Raw genomic sequence first — 15614 nt, forward strand, 5'->3', positions numbered from 1 at the left:
GAGAGGTGCTCTTTTCCGCTGACTTCGGAGCTCAACTGTGATAGACCAGAGACTTCTTTGATCTCTAGGTTTTTAAATTATTTTCCAAAATGACTAACATAGATGTATAGGCTGAAATGGCACCCTATAGTTATATATTATGGGTTATAGAGTGTCTATCGACCAGGCATTTCAATTAGGATGAGAAACTCTCACCAGTCGCTAGGCCATGTTCTGTTTGTGCCGCTGCCAGATTCCCCACCCAATCATCATGTGTTGTGCTTAGCTGGCTGGGTGAAGCAGCTTGAGTGCACACACACACACACACACACACCAAACCCATTCCTATCCGATAAGCAGTGGCCAAGGTTAACATAAAATCAAGCGCCCAGTGCTTACTTAGCTGCCACCAAATATGGATCTGGGCTAACGTGCCAGGGTTGCAGGAGATGAATGACTGATTCAGGTTAGGTTTTTTCTCTCCAAATTGTATTTTAGCACAACAAGCACTGACTAGTCAGGCCTGAAATGAGAGAGTGCATCTGACTGTGTTGTCTCCCCTGGAATGAAAGTCCTGAGGGTTTCAGGACACAAACAGCCCCTTTCATGGGTCTTTGGGACCGGGAACCGCACAGAGAGGAGGGAGAGAGAGAGAGGGTATTGAGGCATCTAAATGAAGGATTCCTTTTCCCCAGGGGAATAAGTACAACTAGAGGCCTTTGTCCGTCTGCAAAAGCAGAACATATCTGTTTGACCCATCCCTAGACGGACGGGTCAAACAGATTTTTATCAAATAACAATAGTACCTGTATTAAAGACAAAACCCCACCGTAAGTACTGGAATGAACTAATCAACCTTCCAGGAGTTAAAAGGCTGCAAAGTACTTGACCAAACAGTTACAAACTGGGTGTGACACTCACTGCCAGGCCATCAGCCAATCATTAAACAGCTCTAAGACAAACATTTGCAGTTGAATCAATGAAGCTCAAACTGTAGATTACATGTTAGCTGTTCTCACCCAACACAAAAGACCTAGTTTAGTCCCACAATGGATTCAAGAATTGTGCCATGCATGACATCAAAAGATTCTCTCATTCTTTATCTTTGGGGCGCAGATCATTGTTAAATATGCAGTATTATTCAAAGGATTAACGATGTATAATATACACAATCTACATCCTGTATATAAAACTGGAGGGGAAAAAACTATTGAGAAGCAGCTTGAACCACCTCTGGACAACTTTAGAGAATCTCCCACTCTGCATCACATGCAGTCTGAACAGTGAGACAGGAGCACGAATGCCACACCTTGCACGGTCACTCCAGTCAAACTTCACAGTGAACGTTTCTCTCAGCAGTGTTTATGAGGGCCAAAGCCCAGAGAGAGAGTCATCTGTTTAGGTGGCCTGTCCTGAACGTATACATTCACAGTATCTAAGAAAAACTGTGGGGGAAAAGGCTTTAAGCAGTTCTTTGGAAAAATCAGTGAGTGTGTTGAAGAGGTAGGGCTGAGGCAGCAGGGCTGCACGTCAATGGTCCTATGATCAGGGCCCACCACAGAGAGGAGGATATGATCTGGGCCCACCACAGAGAGGAGGATATGATCCGGGCCCACCACAGAGAGGGGCCCACTCCAGGCCACTTTAACAGGGGATGGGATCACCACTGATGCTGAGTAATACCAGTGTGTGTGGGGGGGTCACTCTGTGTGTGTGTGTGTGTGTGTGTGGGGGGGGGGGGGGCTATACAGTATGGAGCAGGCCTTTGCCGAGAAGCTGCTTAAATAAACAGCCCCTCGTGGCATGCTGGGACAGCCTCACATGAAGGTGCAAGCTGGTGGCTCTGATATTCAGCAGTCTCAGCCATGTACACAGGCTTGCGTGGCCTCCAGATTATGGGCCTCACAAAAACTAGGGCAAAGCTATTGACTAGGTACTGGTCTGTTTCAGCTGTCGTGGGCAGCCTAGCTGTTAGGAGAAGGAGACCAGTTGGCTAGGTACGGGTCTGTTTCAGCTGTCGTGGGCAGCCTAGCTGTTAGGAGAAGGAGGTGCCTTCTGTACACTTGAGTGCCACACATACAGGGACCTTTGAAATGTTTGTACATTTGATTGGTGGATTCAAATAAAGTATTTAAAATGTGTGTGTGTGTGTACGCTTCTGTCTCACTGTCTGTCCTTTCTGCTACTGACTTCACCCGCTTATGCCAAGTTTCTAATTCAATTAGGTCACAGGCTTTGGACAGACACATTTCTAACCAGAGGAAGCAGTAGTTCAACGTCAGTAGACTTCAACTTTGGCTACTGGTGGTTATCAGATGGACAGTTCACAAGACAAACCCATTACTAGCACCTGTATTGTGAGCAAACTCTTTCCAACACAAATGATTCTGGTGCACGACAATGTCTGGCACACCCCACTGAGGCCTTTCAACACGTAGCTGACGGAGTTCTTAGTGACACTGAAGTGGAACATCTGAATCTAATGCTGATATCTCTGCAGAGAGCCTGAAGGTAAAATTTCCTAGACATGTATCCACATACACACGTTATTCAGGAAGGGGCTATGCCAAGCAAAGATAAGGCCTTTCCTCTTCCCATGGCGTGGTGGAATAGAGGCCTGCTACAGATGTAGGATCTTAATTTGAGCCAGTTTAAACTGTACAGCAGGAAAATATTCCTGCAGCAACAGGAAATGTGAGTTATTATGTAGATCATAATTATTGGACATTGTAGGGGTTGATACATTTTTTGTTAGGGCAAATCAAGTCTGACATTTTTTTGTGTGGAAATTACAACATTTAGAAGCCATTTTTAAACCTTGAATATACTACAAGTTTGCATTTCTTACAGTGCAGGAAAATGATCAGCAACAAAAGAGTGAGAAAATTAAAGATTCTACATCTGTACATCCCATGATGCCTTTGGAATCCAGTCCATACTGTGGCTACAGACGTGACACCATGGGACTCAACCATTACATAAGCACATAAATAAAAAAATGTAAAAAATTGTCACCAGAAAGGTGCAGTGAAATGTGTTGTTTTACAAGGTCAGACATGGTAGTATGGCGCCCCTGGAGCACATAAGAGCTAAGTGCCTTGCTCAACGGCACAGACAGATTTTTCACCTTTGGTATTCGAGCCAGCAACTTTTGCTCTAACCACTAAGATAGCTGCCACCTCCTCACATCCAGTACGTTACACTGAAGTACCAACCAACAAGAGGTTACGGCAGCAACTTACTACAAGCTAGGCAATGTACAGTAATCTGAGAACAATACAATATTGTCTTATTGTCCCTCTATACTTACTATACAAACATGCTGTATTCAAAGATGTTGTACAGAAAACATTGATGTCAGGAACCGGCTCAAACATGTATTTCTGGGTTCCATGGGAGGACAATGGTTGGAATGATTCACTTCTAGAGGTCGACCAATTACGGTTTTTCAATGCCGATACCGATTATTGAAGGACAAAAAAAGCCGATACTGAATAATTGGCCAATTTTTATATATATATATATATATTAATGACAATTACAACAATACTGAATGAACACTTATTTTAACTTAATATAATACATCAATAAAATCAATTTAATCTGAAATAAATAATGAAACATGTTCAATTTGGTTTAAACAATTCGAAAACAAAGTGTTGGAGAAGAAAGTAAAAGTTCAATATGTGCCATGTAAAAAAGCTAACGTTTAAGTTCCTTGCTCAGTACATGAGAACATATGAAAGCTGGTGGTTCCTTCTAACATGAGTCTTCAATATTCCCAGGTAAGAAGTTTTAGGTTGTAGTTATTGTAGGACTATTTCTCTCTATACCATTTGTATTTCATATACCTTTGACTATTGGATGTTCTAATACGTACTTTAGTATTGCCAGCCTAATCTCAGGAGTTGATAGGCTTGAAGTCATAAACAGAGCAATGCTTGAAGCATGCTGAGCAATGCTTGAAGCATGCTGAGCAATGCTTGAGCTGCTGGCAAAAGCAGTAAAGTGCTGTTTGAATGAATGCTTACGAGCCTGCTGCTGCCTACCATCGCTCAGCCAGACTGCTCTATCAAATCCTAGACTTAATTATAATATAATAACGCACAGAAATACGAGCCCTAGGTCATTAATATGGTCAAAACGTTTATTCTTTCAGTGAAATACAGAACAGTTCCGTATTTTATCTACCGGGTGGCATCCATAAGTCTAAATATTGCTGTTACAATGCACAACCTTCAATGTTATGTCATAATTATGTACAATTCTATCCAATTAGTTCGCAACGAGCCAGGGGTCCCAAACTGTTGCATATACCCCGACTCTGCGCGCAATGAACGCAAGAGAAGTGACACAATTTCCCTAGTTTAATATTGCATGCTAACATGAATTTATTTAACTAAATATGCAGGTTTAAAAAATATATACTTTGTGTATTGATTTTAAGAAAGGCATTGATGTTTATGGTTAGGTACATTCGTGCAACGATTGTGCTTTTTGCGCAAATGCACTTTTGTTAAATCATCCCCCGTTTGGCGAAGTTGGCTGTCTTTGTTAAGAAGAAATAGTCTTCACACAGTTCGCAACGAGCCAGGCGGCCCAAACTGCTGCATATACCCTGACTCTGTTGCACAGAACGCAAGAGAAGAGACACAATTTCCCTAGTTAAAAGAAATTCATGTTAGCAGGCAATATTAATTAAATATGCAGGTTTAGAAATATATACTTGTGTAATGATTTTAAGAAAGGTGTTGATGTTTATGGTTAGGTACACATTGGTGCAACGACAGTGCTTTCTTTGCGAATGCGCTTGTTGAATCACCTGTTTGGCGAAGTAGGCTATGATTCAATGATAAATTAACAGGCACCACATCGATTATATGCACCGCAGGACAAGCTAGATAAACTAGTAATATCATCAACTATGTGTAGTTAACTTCTTAAGGTATAGGAGGCAGCATTTTCACTTTAGGATAAATAGCGTGCCCAATTTCAACTTCCTGCTACTCATACCGCTTCTACTGGATGTCACCAGTCTTTGGAATTTGGTTGAGGTTATTCCTTTGTGCAATGAAGAAGTATGGCCATCTAGGAACTGGGTGACACTGTTGAGAGTTGCGCAAGACTTTAAAAGTAGCGTTGGTTTGTTATCTTCCTGTATTGAACACAGATAAACCCGTCTTCAATTTGATCGATTATTAACGTTTAAAAATACCTAAAGTTGTATTACAAAAGTAGTTTGAAATGTTTTGGCAAAGTTTACAGGCAACTTTTGAGATATTTTGTAGTGACGTTGCGCAAATTGGAAGCTGTTTTTTTCTGGATCAAACGCGCCAAATAAATTGACATTTTGGATATATATGGATGGAATTAATAGAACAAAAGGACCAATTGTGATGTTTATGGATATATTGGAGTGCCAACAAAAGAAGCTCGTCAAAGGTAAGGCATGTTAAATATTTTATTTCTGGGTTTTGTGTAGTGCCTGCAGGGTTGAAATATGCTACTCTTTGTTTACTGTTGTGCTATCATCAGATAATGGCTTCTTATTCTTTCGGCGAAAAGCCTTTTTAAAATCTGACATGTTGGCTGGATTCACAATGAGTGTAGCTTTAATTTAGTATCTTACATGTGTGATTTAATGAAAGTTTGATTTTTATATCATTTTATTTGAATTTGCCGCGCTGCATTTTCCCTGGCTTTTGGCCAAGTGGGACGCAAGCGTCTCCTATCCTAGAGAGGTTAACTAGTAATTATGTTAAGACTGATTGTTTTTATAAGATATGTTTAATGCTAGCTAGCACCTTACCTTGGCTCCTTGCTGCACTCGCATAACAGGTAGTCAGCCTGCCACGCAGTCTCCTCGTGGAGTGTAATGTAATCAATCGGCCATGATCGGTGTCCAAAAATGCCGATTACCGTTTTTATGAAAACTTGAAATCGGCCCTAATTAAATCGGCCATTCCGAATAATCGGTCGACCTCTATTCACTTCCATAAATAATGTCAATTTTACATCTAGATTGTTATATATATTGTAATCTGCTAAAAAGGAAAAGGCTTTTATCATGCTCTCTCTTCTAACACTACCGGTAATCAGTTTCAGTAGCCTCTTGGCTCTAAGCACAACACCCCTTTCGGGAAATGGTTGCTAGAGTACGTGAGGAGAGAGGGTCTGATAAGAACAATTCCAGTTCAAATCTCTTGAAACCCTGCCTTAGATAACATATCAATGGCTGTGAGTGGGTACAGGACAGGCCTGGAGGTATGGAGAGGTGGGGGAGTGGGCTTGGGGCTGGGTCACTAGAGCAGGGTAACTGATAAGCGCGCGCACACACACACACACACACACACACACACACACACGAGAGGATGGCTTCAAAATATATTTAATAAAAAATGTCTGCAAAAATGTCTTGTAAATACTCTAGGTGCTCTGTTGTTGCTGGTAATAACAGGACCGACCCTATGAATATAACAGCAAGAAGGATACTGTAAACACTGACCTGGTCAAAGAGCTGTTTACCAGTGGTGCTGGGCTGGACGGCAAACTCCAGCTCAGCGTCCATGGTGGTGACACGAACATTGACCTGTGGAGGGAGAGACATGACAGAAAGACATTAGTAACACAAAAACATGACTACTTACAGAGCAGCTGAGGAGCAATCTGCATGTCACACAGACGTGTACTTCAAAGGGGATGATACTGTATGTAAAGACAGAATAAACACAACAGAGCATGTGTTTGTTTATCTATGCTTTGTAACAGACAGAAAGACTGATCAGAGGGAACTGAGTGGGAAAATCACGATGTGTTTTACCTCAAATATTTACTCCTGAGCTCTCGTTTCAGATTTCATACTAAGCTAGTCTGGTAAACTTCTCTGTTTGACTATAAAGTAAATTGTGTGTGGTTGTGAAGCACGTCAGCCTTTTGTAGCTACCAGCTGCAGTTAGCTAGTTACAGTAAAGGCACATGGTTGACTTCAGAGGGGCCCCTGTCGGAGATAGCCATAGGTGGTGAGGGCGATAGTGTCATAACCCCTAGACACAGACCAGCCTATCAGGATAGCGTGGGTGGGCAGGGAAGTTTGTCAATACAGGCTATGTCCATTCACTGCAGTTTTGAGAGAAAAGGCATGCGTTTCCATTCTTCGGTTAATGATTGATAAGGCTGACCTATGCTGCACAAACAGTCCTAGTTTTGGTCTGCTTACGGAGGTCCACTGAGGTAATAAAATGATTCAAACAACTAAAACGTTGAAAATACGGAGAAAAACGTAGGGGAAAAAAACAGCCTTTTGAGTTGCAATGAGAGGATCTTCCCGATTTCCATGAATGAGACATGACATCAACTGTGTAAGGCTTTCACAATAGAGACCCGTGATAGGATATCACGACTTCAGTGACTAAAGTCCTGCTAAAATACATCATATTCATTACAATGTCAGCATTGTGAGCTCTCTAACACACACCAGTCCTTCAACTCTCTCTTCTAGGTCAGATGTTGTTTCAGTTATGATTCGGTTCTACAGTACAGTATTTAACCAGGTTATTGGTTAGCACTGACTGACAACCCTATAAAGAAGTGTGTGGACTTAGAGATGAGGGAGCGGAAGCCTGCTGTTAGCAGAGCCTTTGGTGTAATCTGTCATCTCCTGGCCATTGTGAATGACATTGAGGCTCTGTAGTGAGCAAACTCAATGGTGCCTAATGGAAACGGCCAAACGGGACGTCTGCTGGGCTGGGCCCTGGGCTGACTGACTGTTGACTCAAAGCCGTGCTCCCTAGCTGCCTCGTAGGCTACATACTGAGCCTACATAGAATAACTGACGTGACGATGGCAGTAGACAATTATTCCATAGAAGAACAATTCAACCCTTTCAGAACAAAGTGAATGTGTATGGACTACGAGAGAAAATTGCATCTACATTTACATTTAGGTCATTTAGCAGATGCTCTTATCCAGAGTGACTTACAGTCAGCACATTCAACTACGGTAGATAAAAGGTAAGGTAGGTAATGTAGATAAAAGGTAAGGTAGGTAATGTAGATAAAAGGTAGGTAATGTAGATGAAAGGCAGGTAATGTAGATAAAAGGTAAGGTAAGGTAGATGAAAATGTAAGGTAGGTAAGTTCAGGTAAGGTAGAAATGTAAATAAAAGGTAGGCAAGGTAAGGTAGGTAAAATAGATTAAAGGTAAGGTAAGGCAAGGTAAGGTAGGTAAAATAGATTAAAGGTAAGGTAAGGCAAGGTAAGGTAGGTAAAATAGATTAAAGGTAAGGTAAGGCAAGGTAAGGTAGGTAAAATAGATTAAAGGTAAGGTAGGTAAAATAGATTAAAGGTAAGGTAGGTAAAATAGATTAAAGGTAAGGTAGGTAAAATAGATTAAAGGTAAGGTAGGTAAAATAGATTAAAGGTAAAATAAGGTAAAATAAGGTAAAATAAGGTAAAATAAGGTAAAATAAGGTAAAATAAGGTAAGGTAAGGTAAGGTAAGGTAAGGATAGATGGATAGATGGATAGATGGATAGATAAAAAGTAATGTAGGTAAGGTAGATGAAAAGGTACAGGTAGGTAAGGTAGCATGAAAGGTTGTTTATTTTTTTGCATTGGAAAAGCCTCATAATGGACATATTGAATGTTGTGGTCAGCTGTGACTGGGTCAGTCTGGGGGTAGTTCAACAGGAATTCAGCATGGCACACCGAAGTAGCAAAACATTTTCCAACAGAAAAATGAAAATATGTGTTATTGGACAAATTTAGCAAGTACCTACTTGTTTGACTCCAATTCAAAATGCTTTCTCTCTATTGAACACAACCAGAGACTGACAGTATCATCACTAAACCTGGAGGTGAGGGGCTCCTAGCTCACACTGTGGGAAGCAGCATCCAAAACAGAGGTAAAAAAAAGAGAGAGAAGAAAACTCCATTAAACAGCAACACAAAGATCCCCTTTCAGCTGGGCCTCCCCAGTGGTTCCTCTCCTATACCACTATGCCTTCTAAACAGACCTTAGGTCCCAGATTGCACACAGTCAAACTGACTCCAGATCAGCTGTGTGAGGGAGACAGACAGGTCTTTTCCCTGTGACGACACAGTTAAACTGACTCCGGATCAGCTAAGTGGAGGAAAAGGACAGGAAATGTGCACAACGTTATCCCTCCACATCGTTGTTTAATATACCTAGAGTAGTGACTAACTCGGGGCACCCTAAGTCAACACACCCAGACCAACAGAGAGAGGAACAAGTGAGTGGGCACCGCCACACACACAAAACCAGTGGGTGAGTGACATCTGATCTCATGCAATTCGACTAACGGTAAGTCACTGAAGCCATTCAGTCAGAACATTACCAGAAAACATGACATTAATGATAAAAATACACTGGGTAAAGACCTACATTTCCAGAAAGTGCAACTCTGGTGAGAATGACTATAATTATTATTCTGAAACCATAAGAGAAGTACACGTATGCTTATGACAGCAAACATTCCAACTGACTCGAAATGATCCTTTGTATATTAATCAACAAACCAAATGTGATTTGACTCAATGCGATACAATAACACTTGTTGCATAAACACATTCATTTTCCATTCTAAATTATGGGCCTCTCTGAACTGTCTGTGTGTCTGTGTGTCTGTGTGTCAGTCACAGGAAAGGGGCCTGTAAATGATGTATATGTCTATGGTGTATGTAGGCACCTGAGCTGAGCCATAAGGGAAACTGAGCATCTACCACCACGATGGCAGTAGACAATTATTCCATAGAAAGAACAATTCAATGGGGGGAGTCCCCCCCACACTTTCAATCTGAAATCCCCATCACCAACTGCAGATTAAACGTGTTTGATACATTACTGGCTCTATATTTATCTTTTAAAATCGCCCCCGTCTCATCTCAATCGAATAGTTTAGACTGTTTGGATGTGTTGACAGACTCGGAGTGAGTTGCTTCTACCATGCAGTGCGTGTAGCAAAAGTGATTACTGTCCTCGTTATGAAATTATCAACTTTACCCTGTATATCCAAAAATTACCATAATACTGATTGATTCAAGCAAAACTACCAAAATTAGAAAGCGCAAGCCATTTTACAAACATTTGAATGCTGAAGGTGATGCGCAGGTGTGCCAGATCACTAGTGCTGAGCGATTAACCCAAATGTTGGTTATTTTCAGTTTTTTAAACAACTAATTGACCAACATTGGTTCAATAATATGGATTCCATTTCATGTGGGTTTTTTTTTTGTGAGCTCAGTGCGCACATCGCACAGTTTATCTAGAGATAAACCAAATCCAGACTACTAAAATAGTGATTTTGTCAGGCTGCATAGGCAGCCCCTCTATATAGATGAGATGATGACTTGGAACGAAATAAAGTCATCAAATAAAACAAATGTAATATACACAACAACTGAAATATTTGATTAAAGTCATGTGAATAAATGATGGTTAATAAGTGTAATGGGCCGTCACTACCATCATGGGACTTTTATTAATAGTTGTATTCTGTGTAACAGCATTCAACCCACATAATGCATATTGCAGTTAATGTTTAAAATAATAGAAAACAGAGATGATTATTTTTATAATCTAACAGAAACCGAACAGAATAGCTCTAGTTGGTCATTGCGCAAAGCTGCATAGCACACAGTTTGACTATGCTACTGATAGTGTCTAGGGTTGTTGGGAATGCAAAATGACTTGTAGATCAATGACTGTCAACACAATTACATGCTAAGTTCGGCACTGAAGGCGAGGATGCGGTTGTCACTAAAGATGAGGTAATTTCGGAAGGTATAAAGAAAATAATACAAAAAAATACAAAAAAAGTCAACTCCGATTGAATACATTTTCTGACCGATGCATGCTACATTTGGATCTTTTGGGGTCCCGCGGACCGATGCACTCACATCTTATTAAACATTTGAACCGGGGACCGATGTGTATCTGTGAATCATTACATCTCTAGTCGTAACCAAATTGAGGTTGAGTGGATCGCAGGTGTCTAAGTAAAAAAATATATAAATATATTTCTTTAAATATAATACATTTTTGGGGGGTGAAAAAAATACTGCAGTCTGAATTTAAACAACATACCAGGTAGAAAGTGTGTAGAAATGTATTCTTTGAAAGAAAGAAAAAAGCTTTAATAAATATATTTTCAATATTTAATTTAATTTTACTAGGCAAGTCAGTTAAGAACAAATTCTTACTTTCAATGACGGCCTAGGAACAGTGGGTTAACTGCCTGTTCAGGGGCAGAATGACAGATATGTACCTTGTCAGCTCGGGGATTCAAACTTGCAAACTTTCGATTACTAGTCCAACGCTCTAACCACTAGGCTACCCTGCCGCTACCCTGTGCCAATTAGCAGATTTTGTGGTTTCAAACGTGAGCTTGCCAACATTCTTCATCAAGAATATGATCAATATGAAATTATTGACAATGAAAAAGTTAGGAATGTTGTTCACTTGTGTAATGTAATTGCTACATTTACAGCCAATATAGCATTAAAACTAGTTTTCCAGATTGCATTTCGGCCTTAAAGATATGAATATTGGGTCACGACTGAGACAACCTGGTTCATTCTGGGTCCCGAGGCAAAACCATTTGAGAACCTCTAGTCTAGTATGCAACACCCTTCACTGGTTAATGAGTTGGTTGACCGATGGTGATCTTCATCTCACCACAGTGGCTCAACAGAATGGGCTACATGCTGCATTCCCATTCAATATTTAACAACGGTGTGGCTTTAAAGGAGTCTGTTGCAATGTGGGGTTGTCATGGGAACATGTCTGCAATGCCCCACAGAACCATATAGCCATAAACTCCCACTGGGCTGGGTCCTACCTGCTGACCAGCTGAAGGTCCCATGGAGACTGGAGTGGGGTTAGAATACACCCCTGCTGCGTCCCTTTCAATAAGGTATTTAGGACTGAAACCTCTAATAGTGTTAGTGTTAGTTTTGCAGACTGGAGCACCTCAGCTTGGCCAACTTGTTGACTGAACATAGTGTATTAACTTTTGTTAACAACTAAATACTATATAATGATGTCTAAATATATAATGATGTGATAAGTGCCAACATGATGACTCTTCGGAGTGACATGTCCAGAGGGCGTAACAGCAGGCATCGTCATATTATTGAGTTATCAATTATACACGAGAACAAATTATTAACAATGGGTTTCAGACAAGAGAAGGAAACACCCACATCTGTGTGTGTGTGTGTGTGTGTGTGTGTGTGTGTGTGTGTGTGTGTGTGTGTGTGTGTGTGTGTGTGTGTGTGTGTGTGTGACTGTCAAATGGATGTTCAAGGGGCCGTGAAACAGGATTCAGGGAGAGCCAAGGAGGGAACATGATTCACTTGATGACAATGTGCAGGTTGGCATTCATTGGGATGACTCATGTACTGGAGGCAGCTCTGCAGGATAGTCAATAGCTGGCATAGCCACAAAGTATTACAATCTGAAATCTAACCCTAATCTTTACCGCACTGTTTACCTTATGCCTAACCTTAATTTAAGACAAATTTAAGCACATTTTTGTTTTTGTGAATTCTTACGATATATAGCCAATTTTGACTTTGCAGCTGGCCCATCTAGTGGAAATCACTTGGCTCTGCCTCCAGGACAAGATGTATCCTATTAAAGGTCATCCTGCTGAACATGTGTCATTCTGACAAGTGTAAATTGAGAGAGAGAACACCAAACCAGGATCTCAATCTCAGCTGCTCAAATCTCAACTTTCTCTTGTCAGATTACTTTCTCTTCTAAACCAATGAAATCTACTCTAGTTGTATTTCTCTATATGATAGATATATTCTACCAGGTTTGATGTGTTTTTCACAGTAAATAGGATTTTGGCTTAAATGGTTGATAGTATTGCATCACAACTCACGATACTGAATCTCAATATGGGCTGATCATCATGTCAGTGAAACTCAGTTTGTGTTATAGAAAGCCCTTCTAGTCAGTAGTGAGCGTAGCAGCCACAGCCTAACAAAAAATGTTGACCAACCTATGCTATAAATAGGAGCAAGATCATCAAAAAAACATTGGCAATATTTAATGTCTTCCTTAACTCACGGTATATAGAGAAACCAGTAAGTGGCAGTAAATCAATGCTTATGCCTCATCATTGATATCGTGGAGAAAAAATAAAACGGCCTGCCATTATATTACCAAAAAGGGCAGGTTTTCAAGTTGTGTGCCTAAATGTGGAGTACCAGAGAGTGCTACTGTGTCATGTAGCCAGCACCACAATTATGTCACTTTCCAGTGACGCTCTTAACACTTTATGACTCCTAGTCTTCTACTGTCTCGGATGAGAGACTGGGGGGGCTAATGAAAGTCCATAGTTTTTTGGGGGAAGTGCTGTCAAAGACAAATGTCACCAAAAAAATGACCAGCTTTAAACCCAGGTAGGCCTCAGCTAGGATATTACATTAAGTCAAATAAAGAGGTTCTGAGTGTAAGACTAATGAAAATGACTAAACTTCATGTGAGGAAGCACATATATTCAGACAGTGTGACCACTTACAAGAGGCCAACTTCTTATTCTCATCTTCAAGAGAATGTATTGATATAAGTGAGGATGTTTGTATTTTCATCTACAAGTGAAACTTCAAATTAAACCATAGAAAAATAATATATATTTGGTGTAAGATAGTCATTACAGCACAAATAGCTTATAGTACCTCCTCTTATCATGAGCAGACATCGTGTCTCTTGCCTGCCTGGGCTACTTGGATCTCGACTCAGGACTGCCAACGTAACCTCTTTAGTTACCAAGCATATGTTTAGACAACTCAGTAGAACTCTCACGACCTTAATATATTTGAAATATATAAAATCACTGCAATACTTACAGCTTTAGGCATTTTGTGTCCTTTTCCTGGTCCGTGCGCGCAGCTGTGAAGTTGGTTTCCAAATACTTCGGATAGTCTACTAAATGACGTCTCCACAGTCAGTGCCTTCCTGTCAGAGAGCGAAAGAGGATAAACGCGTTTCAGCCACTCCGGTGATAACCAGTCAGACGGGACTACCCTTCCTTCTTTAAACGCTGGTGCGAAATAGAGATTGGTTGACGCAGCCCTCGTACAGCCGTATGAATCATTTTTTTATAAATAGTCTATGGAAATTCAGATTAAACGAGCCTCACCCATAACAGCCACAAAAAGGAGAGTCGAGCTTTAACACCGAAATAAATTAGGAGTCTCCACCCTTATAGGTAAACATCTTACTTCAGCACCACTATTGTGGTATCTAGGTGTGATCCTTGCTCGAATAAAATTATGAGGGGACGTTCGATGTAGCCTACAGTATGTGATACACGGTGTACTGCAGATACATTTTCCTTCAGAATCAATTCATATTGGCTACTACTGGGTGATGTGAAGCCAATACAAAGTAGCCTATCCATCACAGGGACATCAAATATACTGTTGCGTATCAAATATACTGTTGCGCTTAGGGTCTGCCGTCGGTTACAATGTAACACCTTGTCTATATCCTTTAACAGGGCAGTTGGGATCACTAAATAGCCACGAGCTTCATTAACTTCTGAAGAAAATACAGATTAGGCCAACACTGTTTAGGCAATTTAAAAAATAACAAAACCTATTAGGTTACACGACGTGTGTAAAAGTAGACAGACCTACAAAGGAAACAAGTTGAGTCCACCTAACGTTACCAACCTAAATCTGTAGTTGCCTAGCATAGGCTACTAGGCTAATCAGTGAATCTTCTTTGTTGTCAAATGTCATAATATTATTAACCAAGATAATTATTTGACCGCCTCGAATTGGCTTTAATTGTGCATTTTGGAGCAAACATTCGAATAAAATAGCCGTTGCATCATGGATACATTTTTACATTTGCAAGCTACATACTCTTCCATTTCTAGCATTTTACCAAGCCACAACAATTATCCCAGACACCTGTTGTTATATTTACTCCCCTTTGTGGGAAGCGGCGGCAGAAGTGGTGCAACAAGTGCGGAAACAAAGTAGTGAGCATCCCTATTCTGTTCAACAGTCTCACGTTCACATAAATATTCGATCGCCTATTCATTAATAGGTACAATGGCTTACCAGAGCAGGTGTGATTTAAGATGGTTCTACCGCAGGGCAGCCTCGGACACTCCTCTGCAGAACTAACAGCGCGGCAATATGGCTGACCCTCCGCTACTTCAGCGCTCCGACTATTGCCGCCTGCTTGCATGAGTTCCTGTTTGTCACCGGTGCCAGGCAAGAGGGAACCGTCATTCGTACAACAGCGACTCCCATTAATGACACGTAGTTTATACTGAAAACTGTTTGAACTCAAGCAAGCTTGTAGAAAAATAAAAATAAGGGCAAAACCCTACAAATGATCTACTGTAGGATTAAAATGGTATGTTTATTATGGAGAAACATTTTAAAATTAGTAACCTAATTTGTGATAAGCTTTAAAATTATCATAGCAAAATGTTGACCATTGAAGAATCAGTGATTCAATGTGGCACCCGATTCTGTGGTCAATAACTCTTTATGGGCACATTGTTTCTGGTACCCTGACAACCCTTTATGGGGCACCTACAGTATGTCCTTTATCACCGTTGAAACCACTCAGTAGGCCTGCATTTAT

At 40.6% G+C, this 15614-nt stretch overlaps 1 protein-coding gene across 1 annotated transcript in view; it reads right to left on the reverse strand.

Moving 5' to 3' along the window:
- Positions 1-15222, reverse strand: part of LOC135506137 (ezrin-like) — a 53564-nt gene extending 38342 nt beyond the window's left edge. The window contains exons 1-3 of the mRNA XM_064925597.1: positions 15080-15222; positions 13856-13964; positions 6485-6568 (exon numbers count right to left, since the gene is read on the reverse strand). Of these exons, the coding sequence (XP_064781669.1) occupies positions 6485-6568; positions 13856-13867 (96 nt within the window). The 5' untranslated portion in view covers positions 13868-13964; positions 15080-15222. The remainder of the gene's footprint in view (positions 1-6484; positions 6569-13855; positions 13965-15079) is intronic.
- Positions 15223-15614: the final 392 nt, after the last annotated feature.

Source organism: Oncorhynchus masou, chromosome 19, assembly GCF_036934945.1.
Source record: "Oncorhynchus masou masou isolate Uvic2021 chromosome 19, UVic_Omas_1.1, whole genome shotgun sequence".
Lineage (NCBI taxonomy): Eukaryota > Metazoa > Chordata > Actinopteri > Salmoniformes > Salmonidae > Oncorhynchus > Oncorhynchus masou.